Below are 22,619 nucleotides of genomic sequence, written 5' to 3'. Positions count from 1 at the left end.
GAAGAAAACTTCCAAAACGTAGGAAAAAGTTGTGGTGTTTTTGCTGGTGGGAAAAAAACAAGTGGAAACTTAGCCTTAGGGTCTGTCCACATAGGCGGATTTCTTTAGTATTTGCTGCTGAAAATCCGCAGTGGACTTTAATGGATCTGTGAAAAACCCACAAATATGCCACTATTGTGGATTCTCTGCTGACCCATTTCAGTCAGATTTTCTGTAGCAAATATCCTTTGGAAAATCTGCACAAAACCACCCGTATAACCGGACCTTAAAAGGATATTCCAGGATTTTTATTTATTTGACTATGCAACAGCGGCTTTAAAGTTAGTGTCGTTCATAATATAGTGTCTGTACCTGTGTGTGATTTTTTCGCCCCAAAATGTATTTTTAACAGCGTACAAAATTACTCATTTCGCGGGATTTCCCAGGTTGCAGTGCGTCAAGACCTGACATCACAAGTCAGTTGTGCAAAGGGAGCCAGTCCTGCTTCAATGAGTGGAGCGACAGAGAGATCATTTTGCAACAGCTGTAGGCACCCTGATTAAAAAAACACTGATCTTTTTAGCTTATTTGTGCTGCAATGGGTGGGGTGGCTGATGTGTGGGAGGATGAAATGTAACTTCACACTTACAAGCATGGAACTATGGGATGTGTAGTTTAAGACCAAACTCCTACAGGAATTACCCAGATAGCTTGCCAGGTATGTACTAACATCACCTTATGATGGATAACCTCTTTAAGGGCCCATTCACACTGCTGAATTTCATCAGTGGTATTTTGCAGTGGAAATTTGATTCCAGCCTTCCTAGAAAGAATTGACATGTTTACGGGGACAGTGCATTTCCAAACGGTCCCATCGCTGACCTGATCTGTCGGCGCCAACTTCTGTGGAATGTCTACTGGAAAAAAATTTCTGGCCTGACATTCCAGAAAAAAAATCTGCTTTGATAAAGTAGCGAAAATCTGCGATAGTGGCAGATATTCGGCGGACCCATTGAAGTGAATGGTAATTAAACTCACAGCAGGAAACCCGTACGCTTAGATAGTGTTTCTGAATCGGAGTGTCTCCAGCTGTTGCATCTTCAACTCTCAGTATGCCCAGACAGCCTTTGGCTGTCCAGACATGCTGGGAGTTGTAATTTTGAAACAGCTGGAGGCACCCTGATTCAGAAACACTGCCCTAAAAGAACAAGACTTTTCCACTTTTCAAGTTCTTTCCTGGCTTTGTATTCAAGAATTGCAATTTTAAAGGGGTACTCCGGTGAAAACCTTTTTTCATTTAAATCAACTGGTGCCAGAAAGTTAAACATATTTGTAAATTACTTCTATTAAAAAATCTGAATCCTTCCAGTACTTATTAGCTGCTGAATGCTACAGAGGAAATTCCTTTCTTTTTGGAACACTGATGACATCACGAGCACAGTGCTCTCTGCTGACATCTCTGTCCATTTTAGCAACCGTGCATAGCAGATGTATGCTAAGGGCAGCATGGTGGCTCAGTGGTTAGCACTGCTGCCTTGCAGTGCTGGGGCCTTGGGTTAAAATCCCACTAAGGACAACAATAAATAAAGTGTTATTATTATTATTATAACGTCAGCAGAGAGCACTGTGCTCGTGATGTCATCAGAGAGAATTCCAAAAAGAAAAGAATTTACTCTGTAGTATTCAGCAGCTAATAAGTACAGGAAGGATTAAGATTTTTTAATAGAAGTAATTTACAAATCTGTTTGACTTTCTGGCACCAGTTGATTTAAAAGAAAAAAGGTTTTCACCGGAGTACCCCTTTAAAACCTGAGCATTTGAACACCTCCTCAAGGAGAAAAAATAACTTAAAAGGATATTTTACAGTCTCTTAATTATGGTATCTTAATTACTCACTTGAAATGCAGAAATAAAAAAAAAATAAAAAGCTATCAGATTGTCCAACCAAAAGGAAAATATATAATAACATAGACCAGTGGTCTCCAAACTGCGGCCCTCCAGATGTTGCAAAACTACAACTCCCAGCATGCCCGGACAGCCAACGGCTGTCCGGGCATGCTGGGAGTTGTAGTTTTGCAACATCTGGAGGGCCGCAGTTTGGAGACCACTGGTATAGACCGACACTTCATAAAATAAACATCTAAAGCGGAGGCGAGTATGAGTGTTAATAATTTTTTATTGAAGGGAGGGGATACATTAAGGGGAACTATTGAGAATTATTTCACTTGAAAACCTAATTTTCCATTCATGAGATAATTACAGTAATAGGAATATTTATTCTATTTATAGATGATATGATGAATTGAAGACAGATATGCTAAATAATGGTCTGGCAGCGAGAGGGTTAAACAATGCTGCGGCGGATGTTTCCTGGCTGTGATGACCTCCGCTGGGTTATAGGCTGGGAGTCACATTTGGGTTAGTCTCCATGTACAGCACACTCCCCTTCCCCCTTCACAAGTCATGTGACTATGATGTCATTCCTTCAAGCAGCAACTCTATTCAGCCACATAGACAAGAGGCAGCAGTGCCATTAGCATGTAACTTCCTGCTGGGTCTGTTACCATATGTAACACAGTGAAATACACACAGGCTACATGATGCAACAAAGGAAAGCTGAGGCTGTGGACATGGGACCGCTGTGCACGTGGACTGCTGGTAGGAGCAGATATATACTCTATATTCCGTCTCACCAGTGCCAACTCTTGTGCTTACAGCATATTTGTGCATGAAGACGTGAAAGGTCCTCGAATTACAGCTAACATGGGATGTTTCTGTGTTTTCTGCACTGTGCAGCACTATAGCCTCAGGACTACGAATACCCATTCTGCTTCATGGCGGATCATCTGGTACTTTATTGCAGGAAGTATTTTACTGACTTGTAACCGGGATCTTACGAATGCTGAGCAATGGGACAGTCCGGAATATTTGGATATCACAGAGGGGGAAAGAGTTTGGATGGATTCAGCAATGGACGAAACATCTCCAGACCTTAAACATGGACATCCTGTGTATAGTGACCAATTTCCAGAGGATTCAATGTCCGAACACTGGGAAGAGTCCTTCTTTCAGCCGTCCAGTGTGTTTTCCACAGTGGAACTAGGTGCCGCCATGGTAGACTCATACCGTGGTCCAGGTAATAGTGATACCAGGAGCAACAAAGAGTTGCCCATCCTTCTGTGGTGGAGTGAGAACTTGTTTCCTCATTTTCCGGGGGACAAAGAGCGCATAGATTGTCCCCTAAGTTCATGCATGGTAACAAAAGATAAAAGAGTGAAACTTCACAAAAGGACTAAATCCATTATTTTCTATGGCACAGACTTCAGAGCATATGAAGCTCCACTGCCCAGATTACCTCACCAGACATGGGCACTGTTTCACGAGGAATCTCCGATGAATAACTATGTTCTGTCCCATTTGCCAGGAATTCGTCTTTTTAACTACACTGCCACCTTCAGGCGAGAATCTGATTACCCCCTCACTTTGCAGTGGCTGCCCACTATTGGTTACTTGCAAAACCTAGCAGTGCCTGTAGCAGAAAAAAACAGATGGCGGGAAAAAGGTTATGCCCCCATATTGTACATGCAGTCCCACTGTGATGTTCCGTCGGATAGAGACCGTTACGTAAGAGAGTTAATGAAATACATTCAGGTAAGCAATGGAAAACATGGGGGGAGACTTATCAAAACCTGTGCTGAGGAAAAGTTGACGAAGTTGCCCATAGCAACCAATCAGATTGTTTCTTTTATTTTTCAGAGGCAGTTTCAAAAATTAAAGAAGCGATCTGATTGGTTGCTATTGGCAACTGGTCGACTTTTCCTCTGCACAAATTTTGATAAATCTCCCCCATGGTGTTTAAACATGAATGATTGTCAATCGTTGCCTGAGTTCACACATTTATCAATCTGAGACAAAAATGTGCATGATTTTCATCCCAGACAGATGGAAACCAATCACAGTTCAAGCTTTTGTTACTTAAAGGGGTATTCCAGGAAAAACCTTTTTTTTTTTTAGATCAACTGGCTCCAGAAAGTTAAACAGATTTGTAAATTACTTCCAATAAAAATTCTTAATCCTTCCAATAATTATCAGCTGCTAAAGTTGAGTTGTTCTTATCTGTCTGGAAACATTTGCTTCTAATCTGGATAGTTCCCGAGACAGGTGTCATCAGAGAGCACTTAGACATAAAAGAACAACTCAACTTCAGCAGCTCATAAATACTGAAAGGATTAAGATTTTTTAATAGAAGTAATTTACAAATCTGTTTAACTTTCTGGAGCCAGTTGAGATATATATATATATATATATATATATATATATATAAGTTTTTTCCTGGAATACCCCTTTAAAGAGTTACTGTCACTAGAAAACAACTATTATACTAAGATGAATCACGGTAAAAATAGTTTATTGGTAGCATATATGTATGCTGCCTTCGGACAAGAAGAAAGCTAAATTACTTGAGGAAAGACAAATTTTGTAATTTTTCTTTGTCCCCAGGAAGCGCAGAAGGGACTTTATAGTAAAAACAAAGGGGAAATTGAATTTGTGTAACAGGTAGAGGACACCATTGTCACAGGCTGAACTCTAAGGCCTCGTTCACACGGCGGAAATTCCGTGCTGACTTCCGCTTGGAATGTCCGCACAGAATTTACGCTGCAGCAGAGTCCCATTGAATTCAACGGGATTCTGCTGCTCTGTGCACACAGCGGAATTTCCCTGCCAGATGTTTCTGGCACGGGAATTCCTTTTTCCATGTCCGCATTCATTCTTTGTGCAGATTCTGCACGGAATGCATAACAGTCTGACACGGATTCTGCCAGCGCCCCGATTTCTGTGTGAACATTCAGCCGTGTGAACGCGGCCTCAGGCTATGTTCACACGCTGGAATGTCCCCACAGCTCATAGATGGCTATGCATTTCGTGCGGAATAGGCAAAAAGAGTGAAAACATCTGGCACTGGAATCAGATTTTCCATGCTGGAAACATCTGGCACTGGAATTTCGCCATGTGCACAGCAGAATCCCGTTCAATATAACAGGACTCTGCTGCAGTAAAATCTCTATGCCCAATTCCAATGTGGAATTCGGCATAGGAAATTCCGACCTGTGAACATGGCTTTAGAAGTCTGTGTTTAGCACGTAACACTTTACAGGTTAAAGGGGTATTCCGGGCAAAAATATTTTATACCCTATCCAAAGGATAGGGGATAAGATGTCTGATCGCGGGGGGCCCGCTGCTGAGACCCCCCCGCGATCTCCCTGCAGCACCCGCATTCTATGCGGGGACTGCGTCTCCAGTTTTGGAAACCTCCGGGTTTCCGGGACTGGGGACGTGACGTCACGCCCATGTCTATGGGAGGGGGCGTGACGGCCGTAAACGTAAAAATAAAATAGTCCTTAGGGCCCAAATGGGCTGAGTCTTTAAGGGGTTAAAATTATCAACATAAATATGTTTAAAATGTAATTAAAAAATGGCCACTATGTGGCTCTGTTCTGTTCCCTGCCACAATTAATACAGTGAGTTCGGTCTCCTCCTGGCCTGGCAGGAGTCCGAATTCAGGAAGTGTTTCTCTGCACTGAGCTTGATTGACAGCTGCACAGAAAGTGAGAGCTCCACAAATTCTCACAGAAAGTCACACAGACTGACAGCTGCAGGAGAGCCTAACAAAAATCTGCAACCATGTGAGGGCGGAAGTGGTCCCCCAGCAGGCTATAGTGGTGTCATGCCTGCTGGGAAACACCCACTTTCTCCTGCTGGGAAATTGCACTATTTGAGCAATAAGAAAGGTAAGATACACAGCTTTTTAAAGCTCTGAAATAGTTTTGAGTAGGGTTGTTATGAGTAGTTAAGGAACATAGGCTGAGGTTGTTTAGAACAGTTTATTTGGTGACAGGTACTTTTTAAGGAAAAAACTCACCATAACAAACATGGTTCAGACTTTATGCCACACTTGGACATGCTTAGAGCCAGTGTTTTCCTTATTGGATAAAAGCTTGGCATACGTCAGCAGATTGCTGGGTTTCCTACATGGCCCAAATCTGGGGGGGAAAAACAAGTATCAGAAATAGCAGCAGCTAAACAAACGGAGTTGCTAAAGAAAACAAAATCCAAGGTGGGCTGTTCAGGGGAGCAATAGTCATCTGCTGGTAGAATAAGGACAAAATGAAACACACATGTGAGCTCTGGGGGAGGGTTCTTATGAAGTCATCAATTAACTATGCTAATTACTTGATTTATCATGCTAGGTGGGCAGTCCTAGGGTGAAGTCTGGGGCGACAGAATATTTCCCTCTGTGCTGCCTGAGAACGAAGCTGAAACCAAGATAAATAAATGGTTTGACACATAAAATCTACATATGTAGCATAAAATCTGCATCATATACAGTGTGTGTGAAGATACCCCGACAATGTAGCTTTACACTTTATGTGCTCATAATACTGCTTGTGCCGTCTTTCTCTACTGCTACTCTCGCTGAAAATCAGCCGCGCCCGATGGACCCCATTGACTATAAAATTAGAGTTTGATGGCCGTTTTTGACAAGGCGCACCGGTAGTGTGAATGTAGCCTAACACATAAGAGCTCATCCACAACTACAGTACAAGTGGAGGGGAATCTTTGTGTATATGACAGCCGATAGAGCATGCCACAATTCACTTGAATTTATATGAATTTATATGGAATCTGACAATAAACCTTTGCATGCCTCCATATTCCTCTAAGGCCTTATAGACACAGTAGTAAGAATCTGTTTTTGTACAGATCCATAATAGGGCTCCCACCTTTGTGCATAAAGCTTTACTTTGTATCTGTATGCCTCCAATTTTATATAGAGGCATGGAAAATTTGTATCCAATTCCCTAAAAATGCAAGAGAAAAAAATGTTATCTCATCTGTCAAATGTTTAGAGAGATTCTACATTAAAGGGGTACTCCAGGCAAAAACATTTTATCCCCTGTCCAAAGGAAAGGGGATAAGATGTCTGATCGCGGGGGGGCCCGCTGCTGAGACCCCCCGCGATCTCCCTGCAGCACCCGCCTTCTATGCAGGGACTGCATCTCTAGTTACGGAAACCTCTGGGTTTCCGGGACTGGGGATGTGACGTCACGCCACACCCCCTCCATTCATGTCTATGGGAGGGGGCGTGACTGCAGTCACGCCCCCTCCCATAGACATGAATGGAGGGGGCATGTTGTGACATCACATCCCCAGTCCCGGAAACCCAGAGGTTTCCGAAACATGAGATTCAGCATGCGGGAGCTGCAGGGAGATTGCGGGGGGGGGGGGGGGGGGGTCTCAGCAGTGGGCCCTCCGCGATCAGACATCTTATCCCCTATCCTTTGATAAAATGTTTTTGCTCGGAATACCCCTTTAAAAATCTGAGAGTAGTTCTATACATATGGCACTTGACAGGTCTGCTGTGGGAATTATGCTTAAGAATTATGTTAATTTTTTCAACCAATTTTTTTGTGATAGATCGACTCATATGGTCAGTGTTTGAAGAACCGCCAATTCCCCAGCAAGAGACTTGAGGACACTTCAACGGCCACCACAGAAGATCAAGAGTTTATGGCATTTACAGCAAGATACAAGTTTCATTTGGCAATGGAAAATGCCATGTGTCCTGATTATATGACAGAAAAGCTATGGCGGCCTATGCACATAGGAGCAATCCCAGTTTACCGGGGATCCCCTTCTGTTCAGGACTGGATGCCCAACAACCACTCTATTATATTAATTGATGACTTTGCAACGCCAGAGGAACTGGCCAAATTCATCATTTCTTTGGACAAGGATGATGAATCATATCTCAAATACTTGGAATACAAGAAACCTAGTGGGATAACAAACAAGCTTCTTCTAAACAGTATAGAAAAGAGAGAATGGGGAGTGAACGATATGTCGGCACCCAACTACCTCAATGGTTTTGAATGCTTTGTGTGTGATCAGGAGAATGCTAGAGTCAAAGCTGAGAAGAAATATAGGAAGACCCAGGGAAGAAGTCCAGCTCCAGTGCCACATATCGCCGGGTATAATCACATGGGGTGTCCAATGCCTGTGCCTGGTATAGGAAGTGCTCATGAACTCCCTGAAAATGACAGGTAATCCATTTAATAACTACCATGTAAACCCTTTTTTCAGTTCTCATCTCCAGTAAGTGTCAGGAGGGAGAATGACTGTAATTGGCAATTGTTATGGACCCACTGTACCATGCTATCGGTTTGGCTTTGGGCCATTTACTAGGGTCCAAGTAGTCAACCTGGTTTTCACCATACCAAGTCACTACCTCAGAGAGTGTGGTCTTGGCATCGGTAAATGTTGGCCTAGTGGGACATGATACACCAGTGCGGAGCACACATGGGTGCAGGCAGAGGGCTGGGTCCGGCAGTGGGGATGCATAGTCAGGAACAGGCAAACGGATCAGAGCAGGCAGCACAGGTTTAAAGTAAACAGACAGAATTACACACTAGAGGCAATATAGTACAAACAAATATGCAGGTACATAGTCATTAAATGACATAACAGGTGATGGCATATAATTAGAAATTGTAGGATTCGGATGTGTGCTGGTCACGTGTGCACCCTATGGGTAGAGCCAATAGTAGCACTGACAGAAGCAGATTCACAGCAGCAGAGAGAAGCATAGACTAAAAGGAATTGAATGAAAGGTAATCTGGCAGCTGCACATGCTGGGAGCAGTAGTACAATGGCGGGAGCAGACCTCTGGAGTTACAACAGAGGCGTTTTCCTGAATTTGTGAAAAAGATTAACTTTGCCCCCTCCCTCTTAATGGAATTGTAGTATGCCACGTGTGGGAGTTCTGGGCAAATTAACTTTAGTCCTTCCAACATAGAATCCCATGTAAATAACATGACTCCCTCCTGCCCCTTTAATGTACAGTCACATGTAAATAACATCACTGCCCTTCCCTCAGCCTCCTCCAACATACAGTCCCATGTAAAAGAAAAATCTATGCCCTTATTTATTTTTATTTTATTTATTTATATAGCGCCTGCAGATTCCGCAGTGAGTCCTTTAGTTCCTCTAGCACAAAGTCCTATGTACATTACTCCCTCCAACACATAGTCCCGATATAAAACAAAAAAAAATCTCTCCCTTTCCCTCGGCCCAATTAACAGTCCATGTATATAACATCTCTCCCCCATAGTGATCTCCTTATAACAGGAGTATAGAGAAAGGTGACATCATAACACCACCATCATGGATCCACCACCCTTCACAACAGAGCTCAGCATCCTCTATCCTGTGGAATGACCTCTAAACAGGTCACAGAGCATGTCCAGTAACATTTCCATTTTTAAAGAAGTGAAAGAGACAGGTCCTGTCTATTGTTGCTCATGTCCATGGGTCCTGCTGTTAAAGGGGTACTCCGGTGGAAAACTTTTTTTTTTTTTAAATCATCTGGTGCCAGAAAGTTAAACAGATTTGTAAATTCTTCTATTAAAAAATCTTAATCCTTCTAGTACTGATTGGTTGCTGAATACTACAGAGGAAATTATTATTTACAGAGAGCTCTCTGCTGACATCACGAGCACAGTGCTCTCTGCTGACATCTCTGTCCATTTTAAGAACTGTCCAGAGTAGGAGAAAATCCCCATAACAAACATATGCTGGACAGAGATGTCAGCAGAGAGCACTGTGCTCGTGATGTCAGCAGAGAGCTCTGTGTTCAAAAAAGAAAATAATTTCCTCTGTAGTATTCAGCAGCTAATAAGGAAGGATTAAGATTTTTTAATAGAAGTAATTTACAAATCTGTTTAACTTTCTGCCACCAGTTAATAAAAAAAAGTTTTTCCACCGGAGTACCGCTTTAAATATAACTCTAAATGCTGTTAAAAACAACCCAGGCAAGATAGGTGCCCCTTTAACCCCTTAAGGACCCAGCCAATTTTCAGTGTAGGACCCGGCCATTTTTTGCACATCTGACCACTGTCACTTTAAGCATTAATAACTCTGGGATGCTTTTACCTTTCATTCTGATTCCGAGACCGTTTTTTCGTGACATATTCTACTTTATGTTAGTGGTAATATTTTGTCGATCCATTTCTTGGTGAAAAATTCCAAAAATGTGATGAAAAAATTGAAAGTTTAGCATTTTTTTTTTTTACTTTGAAGCTCTCTGATTATAAGGAAAATGAATATTCCAAATAAATTATATATTGGTTCACATATACAATATGTCTACGTTATGTTTGCATCATAAAGTTTACATGTTTTTACTTTTGGAAGACATCAGAGGGCTTCAAAGTATAGCAGCAATTTTGCAATTTTTCACAAAATTTTCAAAATCGAAATTTTTCAGGGACCAGTTCAGTTTTGAAGTGGATTTGATGACCCCATTCTAAAAATTGCACCACTCAAAGTATTCAAAATGACATTCAAAAGGTTTGTTAACCCTTTAGGTGTTTCACAGGAATAGCAGCAAATTGAAGGACAAAATTCAAAATCTTCATTTTTTTCACAGGCATGTTCTTGTAGACCCAGTTTTTGAATTTTTACAAGGGGTTCAAGGAGATAAATCTTCCTAAAATGTGTAACCCAATTTCTCTCGAGTAAGGAAATACCTTATATGTTTATGTCAAGTGCTCTGTGGGTGCACTAGAGGGCTCAGAAGGGAAGGAGCGACAGTGGGATTTTGGAGAGTTTTTCTGAAATGGTTTTTGAGGGGCATGTCACATTTAGGAAGCCCCTATGGTGCCAGAACAGCAAGAAAAAAAACCACATGGAATACTATTTTGGAAAATACACCCCTTAGGGAACATAACAAGGGGTACAGTGAGCCTTAACACCCCACAGGTGTTTGACGACTTTTCGTTAAAGTTGGATGTGTAAATGATTTATTAATTTTTTTCACTAAAATTTCCCCCAAATTTTACATTTTTACAAGGAGTAATAGGAGAAAATGCCCTCCAAAATTTGCAACCCCATCTCTTCTGAGTATGGAAATACCCCATTTGTGGACGTCAAGTGCTCTGCTGGCGCACTACAATGTCCAGAAGAGGAAGAGTGCCGTTGAGCTTTTGGAAAAATAATTTGTTTGGAATGGAAGTCAGGGGCCATGTGCATTTACAAAGCCCCCCGTGGTGCCAGAACAGTGGACGGGTGACCCCATTTTGGAAACTGCACCTCTCATAGAATTTAATAAGGGGTGCAGTGAGTATTTACATTACATTTTTTGTTTTCACGGACCACTGTTCCAAAAATCTGTCAGACACCTGTGGGGTGTAAATGCTCACTGTACCCCTTATTACATTACGTGAGGGGTGTAGTTTCCAAACTGTGGTCAGATGTGGGGGGTCCATTGTTCTGGGACTATGGGGGCTTTGTAAACACACATGGCCTTCAATTCCGAACAAATTTTCTCTTCAAAAGCCCAATGGCGCTCCTTCTCTTCTGAGCATTTTAGTTCGCCCGTAGAGCACTTTACATCCCCATATGAGTTATGTTCTTACTCAGAAGAAATGGGGTTACAAATTTTGGGGGGCTTTCTTCCTATTTTCCCTTGTGAAAATGAAAAATTTAGGGTAACACCAGCATTTTAGTGAAAAAATTTTTTTTTTCATTTTCCCATCCAACTTACCTGTGGGGTGTTAAGGCTCACTATACCCCTTGTTACGTTCCATGTGGGGTGTAGTTTCCAAAATGGGGTCACATGTGGGTATTTCATTTTTTTTGCGTTTATGTCAGAACCGCTGTAAAATCAGCCACCCCTGTGCAAATCACCAATTTAGGCCTCAAATGTACATGCTCTCACTCCTGAGCCTTGTTGTGCGTCCGCAGAGCATTTTACGCCCACATATGGGGTATTTCCGTACTCAGGAGAAATTGCGTTACAAATTTTGGGGGTCTTTTTTTCCTTTTACTGCTTGTGAAAATAAAAAGTATGGGGCAACACCAGCATGTTAGTGTAAATTTTTTTACACTTACAGGCTGGTGTAGCCCCCAACTTTTCCTTTTCTTAAGGGGTAAAAGGAGAAAAAGCCCCCAACATTTGTAGTGCAATTTCTCCCGAGTACGGAAATACCCCATATGTGGCACTAAAATGTTTCCTTGAAATACGACAGGGCTCCGAAGTGAGAGAGCGCCATGTGCATTTGAGGACTAAATTAGGGATTGCATAGGGGTGGACATAGGGGTATTCTATGCCAGTGATTCCCAAACAGGGTGCCTCCAGCTGTTGCTAAACTCCCAGCATGCCTGGACAGTCAATGGCTGTCCGGAAATGCTGGGAGTTGTTGTTACAACAGCTGGAGGCTCCATTTTGGAAACACTGCCGTACAATACAGTGTAAGGGGGTGTATATGTAGTGTTTTACCCTTTATTTTGTGTTAGTGTAGTGTAGTGTTTTTAGGGTAAGCAGGAAACTTACTGTAAACCCACCCGTGTGAATGTACCCTGTACATTCACATGGGGGAGCAACCGTCCAGCTGTTTCAGAACTACAACTCCCAGCATGTACTGACAGACCGTGCATGCTGGGAGTTGTACTTTTGAAACAGCTGGAGGCACACTGGTTGGAAAACCTTCAGTTAGGTTCTGTTACCTAACTCAGTATTTTCCAACCAGCGTGCCCCCAGCTGTTGCAAAACTACAACTACTGTACTGATTGCCGAACGGCATGATGGGAGATGTAGTTATGCAACAGCTGGAGGTACGCAACTAGGGATTTGCAGTTTTGCAACATCTGTAGGGCTAAAGTTTAGAGACCACTGTATAGTGGTCTCAAACTGTAGCCCTCCAGATGTTGCTAGGCAACTCACCGGCTTCCGTAGGGTCCTCTTCTGCCGCCGATCACCGCCACCGATCGCTGACGATGGGTAAGTGGACCTTCGGCGCCGGTCCTCGTCGGTTTCCCCGTTCTGCCCAGCCTACTGTGGGTGGGCAGAACGGGGAAACCGAAAGTTAACCCCCTGCCCCTGATCTGCTGTTGGTCGTCGCTTCTAGATGACCAATAGGAGGGGTGGCACCCCTGCCACCTCACTCCTATCCCTTCAAGGGGATCGGGAGTGTCTTGGAAAACCCCGATCCCCCTTATTTTCCGGGTCACCGGAGCCCCGTATGACCCGGAATTGCCGCAAATCGATATCAGCAGTCACCCAAAATTTCCACAGGCGTACAGGTAAGTCCTGGGTTCTTAAGTACCATTGTGTCAGGACGTACCCATACGCCCTGGGTCTTTAACTGGTTAATAATGCATAGAAAATTTAAATAAATAAAAATCAGAATATTATAAAAAAATAAATCAGAATATTAGACTAAACAAAAGAACAGTGAAATAGAATCTAAGCAATACATTCTCTTTAAGAAGCTAAAGCGCAGTTATTATATTACTATAGAATCTCCACCTGCCAATGTGGAAAATTTTCTTTTAAGACGAATCATCTGGGAACATCACCAGGTTCCTGCATATGTGTGTACTTCTAGGGTTGTACAAATATTTGCAGATACACATATAGTACGTGAGTGCACTGTACCTTGTATTTCTCTTGACATGTAACAGAAAACACGTTCATGTGCGCCAGATTATGTTTTGTCAAGCATGAAATATTCTTTTATTCCTGCAGTCCTAAAGCTGACTCCTTTATGATGAACTCTGCAATGCTTAATAAGAATGAGGAAAGAAAGAAAGAGTCATCCAGAATCCAGGCATACTTTGTTTTATATCAATACAGTGGGGATCAAAAGTTTGGGCACCCCAGGTAAAAATTTGTATTAATGTGCATAAAGAAGCCAAGGAAAGATGGAAAAATCTCCAAAAGGCATCAAATTACAGATTAGACATTCTTATAATATGTCAACAAAAGTTAGATTTTATTTCCATCATTTACACTTTCAAAATAACAGAAAACAAAAAAATGGCATCTGCAAAAGTTTGGGCACCCTGCAGAATTAATATCTTGTACTGCCCCCTTTGGCAAGTATCACAGCTTGTAAACGCTTTTTGTAGCCAACCAAGAGTCTTTCAATTCATGTTTGAGGTATCTTTGCCCATTCTTCCTCACAAAAGTCTTCCAGTTCTTTGAGATTTCTGGGCTGTCTGTCACACACTGCTCTTTTAAGGTCTATCCATAGATTTTCAATTATGTTGAGGTCAGGAGATTGTGAAGGCCATGGCAAAACCTTCAGTTTACGCCTCTTGATGTAATCCCCGTGGATTTCGAGGTGTGTTTAGGATTATTATCCATTTGTAGAAGCCATCCTCTCTTTAACTTCAGCTTTTTCACAGATGGCATCAAGTTAGCATCCAAAATTTGCTGAAATTTTATTGAATCCATTTTTCTACTCGTGAGATGTTCCCTGTGCCACTGGCTGCAATACAACCCCAATGCATGATTGATCCACCCCCAATGCTTAACAGTTGGACAGAGGTTCTTTTCATTAAATTCTGTTCCCCTTCTTCTCCAAACGTACCTTTGCTCATTCCGGCCAAAAAGTTCAATTTTAACCTCATCGGTCCACAGAACTTGTGTCCAAATGCATCAGGCTTGTCTATATGTTCATTTGCAAAGATCAAACGCTGATTTTTGTGGTGAGGACGTAGAAGAGGTTTTCTTCTGATGACTCTTCCATGAAGACCATATTTGTACAAGTATCTCTTTATAGTGGAATAGTGTACCACACCTCCAGTGTCTGCCAAATCTTTCTGGAGGGAATGTGCAGTCAAACGTGGGTTTTGAATAGTTTTTCTCACAATCCTGCGAGCTATTCTGTCTGATATTTTTCTAGATCTTCCAGATCTTGCTTTAACTTCCACTGTTCCTGATGACTGCCATTTCTTAATTACATTCCGAACAGAGGATATTGACATCTGAAAACGTTTTGCTATCTTCTTATAGCCTTCTTGTTACGCCTAGCGCTCCGGGTCCCCGCTCCTCCCCGGAGCGCTCACGGCGTCTTTCTCCCTGCAGCTTCCCGGTCAGTCCCGCTGACCGGGAGCGCTGCTCTGTCTCGGCCGTTGGGGATGCGATTCGCACAGCGGGACGCGCCCGCTCGCGAATCGCATCCCAGGTCACTTACCCGTTCCCGTCTCCTGCGGTCATGTGCTGGCGCGCGCGGCTCCGCTCTCTAGGGCGCGCGCGCGCCAGCTCCCTGAGACTTAAAGGGCCAGTGCACCAATGATTGGTGCCTGGCCCAATTAGCTTAATTGGCTCCCACCTGGTCCCTGACTATATCTAACCTCCTCCCTTGCACTTCCTTGCCGGATCTTGTTGCCATCGTGCCTTGTGAAAGCGTTTTGTGTGTTTAAAAGCCAGTGTACCAGTACTCCTGCTATCTCCCCTGACTACGAATCTTGCCGCCTGCCCCCGACCTTCTGCTACGTCCGACTTTGCTTCTGCCTACTCCCTTGTACCTCGCCTATCTTCAGCAGCCAGAGAGGTGAGCCGTTGCTAGTGGATACGACCTGGTCACTACCGCCGCAGCAAGACCATCCCGCTTTGCGGCGGGCTCTGGTGAAAACCTGTAGTGGCTTAGAACCGGTCCACTAGCGCGGTCCTCGCCATCCCTCTCTGGCACAGAGGATCCGCTACCTGCCAGCCGGCATCGTGACAGTAGATCCGGCCATGGATCCCGCTGAAGTTCCTCTGCCAGCTGCCGCCGACCTCCCTACATTGGTCGCCCGACAAGAGCACCAGCTGTCGTACTTGACCACCATGACACAGCAACTCCAGTCGCAGCTACAGCAGCTCCAGTCACAGCAACAGCAGCAACAGTCACAGCTACAGCAAGTTCAGTCTCAGCTTCAGCAGCAACAACCATCTCCTCCGCCAGCTCCTGCACCCCTTCCGCAGCGAGTGGCCACTCCTAGCCTCCGCCTGTCTTTGCCGGACAAATTTAATGGGGACTCTAAGTTTTGCCGTGGCTTCCTTTCGCAATGTTCTCTGCACTTGGAGATGATGTCGGACCAGTTTCCTACTGAAAGGTCTAAGGTGGCTTTCGTAGTCAGCCTTCTGTCTGGAAAAGCCCTGTCATGGGCCACACCGCTCTGGGACCGCAATGACCCCGTCACTGCCTCTGTACACTCCTTCTTCTCGGAAATTCGAAGTGTCTTTGAGGAACCTGCCCGAGCCTCTTCTGCTGAGACTGCCCTGCTGAACCTGGTCCAGGGTAATTCCTCCGTTGGCGAGTACGCCATACAATTCCGTACTCTTGCTTCTGAACTATCCTGGAATAATGAGGCTCTCTGCGCGACCTTTAAAAAAGGCCTATCCAGCAACATTAAAGATGTTCTGGCCGCACGAGAGACTCCTGCTAGCCTTCATGAACTCATTCATCTAGCCACTCGCATTGACATGCGTTTTTCTGAGAGGCATCAAGAGCTCCGCCAGGAAAAAGACTTAGATCTCTGGACACCTCTCCCACAGTCTCCACTGCAATCTGCGCCTAGGCCTCCCGCCGAGGAGGCCATGCAAGTGGATCGGTCTCGCCTGACCCTGGAAGAGAGGAATCGCCGTAAGGAGGAGAATCTTTGTCTGTACTGTGCCAGTACTGAACATTTTTTGGTGGATTGCCCAATCCGTCCTCCACGCCTGGGAAACGCACGCTCGCACTCAGCTCTCGTGGGTGTGGCGTCTCTTGATGCTAAGTCGGCTTCTCCACGTCTCACGGTGCCTGTTCGGATCTCTACTTCAGCCAGCTCTCCCCTCTCAGCCGTGGCCTGCCTGGACTCTGGAGCTTCTGGGAATTTTATTCGGGAGTCCTTAGTGAATAAATTCCGCATTCCGGTGACCCGTCTTGTCAAACCACTCCACATTTCCGCGGTCAACGGAGCCAGGTTGGATTGCACCGTGCGTTACCGCACGGAGCCCCTCCTAATGTGCATCGGACCTCATCACGAGGAAATTAAATTTTTTGTCCTTCCTAATTGCACTTCCGAAATTCTCCTTGGACTACCCTGGCTTCAACACCATTCCCCAACCCTGGATTGGTCCACTGGGGAGATCAAGAGTTGGGGTCCCTCTTGTTCCAAGGACTGCCTTCAACCGGTTCCCAGTAATCCCTGCCGTGACCCTGTGGTTCCTCCTGTATCCGCTCCCCCTAAGGTCATTAAGGACTCTGCCTGCCACAGGAAATGCCTCTCCCCCCCTCCCAGTCCCATCAGGCAAACCTCTGTATCCCCTCATGACCCTCGTCCTGGTGTCACACTGCCCCGTGCCAGGTCTCGCCCTCTGCCATCCCTCCCCATTCCTACTCCTGCTGTACTGCCTGCCATTGAGGAAACCATACATTCCTTCCCGGTGTCCTCATCCCAGGGGAGGCAGTCACCGGACAAAAAAAAGGGGAGACCTAAGGGGGGGGGTACTGTTACGCCTAGCGCTCCGGGTCCCCGCTCCTCCCCGGAGCGCTCACGGCGTCTTTCTCCCTGCAGCTTCCCGGTCAGTCCCGCTGACCGGGAGCGCTGCTCTGTCTCGGCCGTTGGGGATGCGATTCGCACAGCGGGACGCGCCCGCTCGCGAATCGCATCCCAGGTCACTTACCCGTTCCCGTCTCCTGCGGTCATGTGCTGGCGCGCGCGGCTCCGCTCTCTAGGGCGCGCGCGCGCCAGCTCCCTGAGACTTAAAGGGCCAGTGCACCAATGATTGGTGCCTGGCCCAATTAGCTTAATTGGCTCCCACCTGGTCCCTGACTATATCTAACCTCCTCCCTTGCACTTCCTTGCCGGATCTTGTTGCCATCGTGCCTTGTGAAAGCGTTTTGTGTGTTTAAAAGCCAGTGTACCAGTACTCCTGCTATCTCCCCTGACTACGAATCTTGCCGCCTGCCCCCGACCTTCTGCTACGTCCGACTTTGCTTCTGCCTACTCCCTTGTACCTCGCCTATCTTCAGCAGCCAGAGAGGTGAGCCGTTGCTAGTGGATACGACCTGGTCACTACCGCCGCAGCAAGACCATCCCGCTTTGCGGCGGGCTCTGGTGAAAACCTGTAGTGGCTTAGAACCGGTCCACTAGCGCGGTCCTCGCCATCCCTCTCTGGCACAGAGGATCCGCTACCTGCCAGCCGGCATCGTGACACTTCTCCAGCTTTGTGAGCGTCAACATTTTCAGTTTCAGATTTCTAGACAACTGCTTAGAAGAACCCATGGTGCTGATTGTTGGGGCAAGGTCAGATGAGTCTGGGCATTTAAAACCTTTGAGATTGACATCACCTGGTCTTCCCAGATGATGATTGAGAACAATCCATGACACTGGCAGGTTTCAGCTTTGCAAAGGGGGCAGTGCATGCTATAAATTCTGCAGGGTGCCCAAACTTTTGCAGATGCCATTTTTTTGTTTTCTGTTATTTTGAAAGTGTAAATGATGGAAATAAAATCTAACTTTTGTTGACATATCATAAGAATGTCTAATCTGTAATTTGATGTCTTTTGGAGATTTTTCCATCTTTCCTTGGCTTCTTTATGCACATTAATACAAATTTTTACCTGGAGTGCCCAAACGTTTGATCCCCACTGTAGTTCTTTCCATCAGAGCAAATAAGGCTCAAGCACCCATGGGGTTTTCCCCAGCATGCAAGACCCCAGGCAAGTCCAGCCAATCTCCTTTTTATCATTGCCTCTGTGCCTGCTTGCATCCACCTACCCGTTTGACTGACAGCCACTAGATAAAGAGGAGATAGACTGGACTTGCCTAGACTGTTGCCTCGCATATTAAAAAAAAGGTTTATCTTTTATATTACCAAGTGAGAGGACTATTGAAATGAAAATAGTATGCCCTGACTCATGATGACTAGCCCTATCTAGCCACATCCTTATTTAGACTCCTGCTTGCCTGCTGACAGGTCCACTTTTAAAGAAGCAGTCCCACAAAAAATGTCATCCTCTTGCCCTTTAGTAAGCTCTATGGTTTGTATAGCAATGCAGTTTATTTTGTTACTGATTAATTTTTTCTTGAGCCATTCTCTCTGTTTCGGTCCTCCACTGTACGACATAACCTTTTAGACTCGCTGACTCTTAAAAGTATGTTCACACTACGTAAGTTTTGCTGTAGAAATTCAGCACTGATTTCATGTTCAGCTATCTGTGCCAGAATCAAATGTTAAAGGGGTATTCCAGGAATCAAAATACCTTTCTTCTTTCAAAGACAACGCCCTCCTTGTCTCCACTTTGGATTTGGTATTACAACTTGGCTCCATTGACTTCATTGGAACTGAGCTGCAGAACCACACCCAAACTGGAGACAAACAGGGAGAGGTCTTTGAAAGAAAAAAATTTTGGAAATTGAGCGCAGAACATCCATAGTGTAAATGTATCCATACAACATTGTAATGTGTGGACGGAAAGTTTATTTGTCTCTATTTATTCTTATGAATGCCTTGATGTGAGTCTCATAGGAATTAATAGGCAAGAGAATAACATTTTTGTGGAAGTCCTTCTTTGGGGGTTTAATTCACACTGCAAACTGATTGGTAAAACAAGTCATATGTTTCTATAGAGTCCTTTAAAGGGGTACTCCGCTGCTCAGCGTTTGGAACAATGTGTTCCAAACGTGGCACCGGGAGCTCATGATGTTATAGCCCCGCCCCTCATGACATCACACCCCGCCCCCACAATGCAAGTCTATGGGAGGGGTGTGACAGTCGTGACAGCTGTGACACGCCCCCTCCCATAGACTTGCATTGAGGGGGCTGGGCGTGACATCATGAGGGGGCTGGGCTATGACATGACGAGCGCCCGATGCCGGCTCCAGCGTTTGGAACAGTTTGTTCCAAACGCTGAGCAGCGGAGTACCCCTTTAAAGGGGTACTCCGGTGAAAAACTATTTTTTAAATCAACTGGTGCCAGAACTGGTGCCAAACAGATTTGTAAATGACTTCTATTTACTTATCAGCTGCTTTATGCTCCACAGGAAGTTGTATTTCTTTCTGGAGTTCTTTTCTGTCTGACCACAGTGCTCTCTGCTAACACCTCTGTCCATATCAGGAACTGTCCAGAGCAGAAGGGATTTGCTATGGGGATTTTCTTGTACTCTGTGCAGTTCCTGACATGGACAGAGGTGTCAGCAGAGAGCACTGTGGTCAGACTGAAAAGAACTCCAAAAAGAAATACAACTTCCTGTTGAGCATATAGCAGCTGAGCATATAGCAGCTGTAGCTATACTATGTAGCATATAGCAGCTGTAGCTGCTAAAATGTACTGGAAGGATTAAGATTTTTAAACAGAAGTAATTTATAAATTGGTTTAACTTTCTGTCACCAGTTGTGCTTTAAAAAAATAGTTTTCCAGTGGAGTACCCCATTAAAGGGGTACCCCGGTGGAAAACTTTTTTTTTTTTAAATGAACTGGTGCCAGAAAGTTAAACAGATTTGTAAATTACTTCTATTAAAAACTCTTAATCCTTTCAGTACTTTTTAGCAGCTGTTTGCTACAGAGGAAAATCTTTAATTTTTTGAATTGTCCACAGTGCTGTCCAGTGTGTTGTCCACAGTGCTCTCTGCTGACACCACTGTCCGTGTCAGGAATTGTCCAGAGCAGGAGAAAATCCCCATAGCAATCCCATGCTACTCTGGACAGTTCCTGACACGGACAGAGGTGTCAGCAGAGAGCACTGTGGACAAGACAAAAAAGAAATTCAAAAAGTAAAACATTTTCTCAGTTGCATACAGCTGCTAAAAAGTACTAAAAGGATTAAGATTTTTTTATAGAAGTAATTCACAAATCTGTTTAACTTTCTGGCACCAGTTCATTTAAAAAAAAAAAAAGTTTTCCACTGGAGTACCCCTTTAAGCCTCCACTGATATCCCACAAAAAAAAAAAGAAAGAAACAACTTTTTAACATAGGATTTGAACATAGGATCATAGGATGGGCAATGTCTGCCTTTGTATGCTTACAAAAACATATGGACTGCTATGGTATGCTATTGTATAAGTGTGAGTTGTCTCATACTAGCCATCAGTATTGTGGTTTAGTTTATAAAATTTATACCAGAAATCCATCTATGCATTTAATACTAAAATCAATCTGTCTTTCTTTTTTAGCTGGAAACAGATGTGGCTGCAAGATTACTGGCAAAGTTTTGATCAAGGGGAGGCACTTACTGCTATGATTCTACGAAATGAAACAAGTCAGGATAAATTTTGGGATTTCATGCATGAAATGTATATAAAGAGAAACATGAACCATTGATAGCTATTTTTATACATTTTTATGACAGTTGCCTAATATTTTTGAATACCAAAAATAAAACAAATCTTGAAAGACTTTCACCATGACCCTTTTCAGTTCTTCTAAGGAAGAATTAGCTGTACTGGCCATGGTTTTTTATTTTTATGTGCCAAAGCATTTTTATTCACAAATCCTGGACATTAATGGATATTTCCTGGATGACTTTATTCTTGATTGTTACTCTCCACACTTCTAACATCTAAAAGCATTTCAGCTGGCAAAAGAAAAACTTGAAAGTGTAAAAATAACCAAATTTAGTGATAATATTGAAGTTGTCACAGTCTGTATGTATGAGATAAGAGATGAGTGTAACTTAAAAAAAAAAGTGACCAATAGATTGCTATGTGGATAGTGTTAAAAGAAAATGCACCCCTAAGTGATTCATGTTACATGTGTGTAAAGGGGTTGTCAAAGCTATTTAAAATAAATTCACATCCTGCTAGGGTGATAACATAACAAACATTTATGCTCACCTGTTTTATCATTACACTAGCTGAGTACCCGGCGCTGCCCGGTTTTTCCTACCTTATCCTTGTGGGGGAAAAGCAACAAAGGAGGAAGCTTTTGTCATCATATCCCGTCCCAATATCCCGACCCCAAATTCCCTCCTCGTATCCTGTCCCCATATCTCTCGTCCCCATATCCCGTCCTCATAGCTAATCCTCATTTCTAATCCTCATATCCCGTCCTCAGGTGGGGCTGCGTTATGGTAAAGATATTGTTAGCTGAAAATAAAAGGGGTGTGGCTTAAAAGGTGGTCATGTCTTTGTGAGATAGGGTGTGGCTTACCAGCCGGACTGACACATTCACCAGGAGATGCAGAGCGGAACTTGTGGAGTAAGGCACCAAAAGTCCTATATACTTGCATGAGACTTGAAAAAAAAAAACATCCTTCACATATGGGGGCAGGTTAGGGGTTAATGTAACTTTTATATATTTTTATTTGACATATAAGTAACATGTGACCAAGTATTATCAAAATATCTCAAGCTGTTTGGAAATTATGCAGTAACATAAATTTCCCATAAACTTGTAAGGGACTTTAAATAAAAACCCTGACCCTGGCAAATGGGGGTGAGTAAGGGTTAAATTACCTATCCTATGTTTCTTGTTGACATATAAGTAACATGTGTGCCAAGTTTCATGTTAATATCTTTAGCGGTTCGGAAGTGATGCTGGAACATACATATATACACACACACACACCAGGGCTGGATCATCATTGGCGCTATGGAGCACCTGTTCCGGGCCCCGTCACACTCGGGACATCCCTGTGTCCTGAAAAATCTTTTCAGGACTCAAGGATGTCCGGCGGTTACCTCTCTGCGGTGGCCCCACATAACGCAGGGGCCGTCGGGAGGTAGCGCACGCAGGGACGTCACTGGGCGTGCACCCATAGATGAAAAGCAGAGCGGAGCATCGAGGAGGACGTGCGAGTATGGTAAGTGACCTGCGGTCATCTT

General features: G+C 44.1%; 1 protein-coding gene and 1 long non-coding RNA gene across 4 annotated transcripts in view; one reads left to right on the top strand and one right to left on the bottom strand.

Annotated features, from left to right (window-relative positions):
• The first annotated feature begins 2,155 nt into the window (after positions 1-2,155).
• On the top strand, positions 2,156-22,149 carry FUT11 (fucosyltransferase 11). 2 transcript variants are annotated; one of them, XM_056530649.1, is made up of 4 exons: positions 2,156-2,637; positions 2,776-3,630; positions 7,456-8,081; positions 20,970-22,149. In XM_056530649.1, the coding sequence occupies exons 2-4, from the start codon at positions 2,938-2,940 to the stop codon at positions 21,115-21,117; spliced, it is 1,467 nt and encodes a 488-aa protein (XP_056386624.1). In that variant the 5' UTR covers positions 2,156-2,637; positions 2,776-2,937; the 3' UTR covers positions 21,118-22,149. The 2 variants fall into 2 exon arrangements, with proteins under 2 accessions (XP_056386624.1, XP_056386625.1); XM_056530650.1 differs by having other exon boundaries at positions 2,586-3,630.
• The window catches only part of LOC130282423 (uncharacterized), a 47,898-nt gene continuing 28,677 nt past the window's right edge, over positions 3,399-22,619 (bottom strand). For both annotated transcript variants that reach the window (XR_008846374.1, XR_008846375.1), the window contains exons 2-3: positions 5,900-6,020; positions 3,399-3,508 (exon numbers count right to left, since the gene is read on the bottom strand). This is a non-coding gene — a long non-coding RNA (uncharacterized LOC130282423). The remainder of the gene's footprint in view (positions 3,509-5,899; positions 6,021-22,619) is intronic.

The sequence above is a fragment of the Hyla sarda genome, chromosome 7, assembly GCF_029499605.1.
Source record: "Hyla sarda isolate aHylSar1 chromosome 7, aHylSar1.hap1, whole genome shotgun sequence".
Classification (NCBI taxonomy): domain Eukaryota; kingdom Metazoa; phylum Chordata; class Amphibia; order Anura; family Hylidae; genus Hyla; species Hyla sarda.
The sequence above is the reverse complement of the archived record's forward strand: the minus strand, read 5'-3'. Positions and strand labels throughout refer to the sequence as shown.

What these genes read in the sequence shown, in the direction of transcription:
- FUT11 (XM_056530650.1), top strand. Translation starts at nt 2,743, where the DNA reads ATGGGATGTTTCTGTGTTTTCTGCACTGTGCAGCACTATAGCCTCAGG. An exon ending in AGTTAATGAAATACATTCAG is followed by an intron (nt 3,631 to 7,455) that starts GTAAGCAATGGA and finishes TTTTTGTGATAG; the next exon opens with ATCGACTCATATGGTCAGTG. An exon ending in GAACTCCCTGAAAATGACAG is followed by an intron (nt 8,082 to 20,969) that starts GTAATCCATTTA and finishes TTTCTTTTTTAG; the next exon opens with CTGGAAACAGATGTGGCTGC.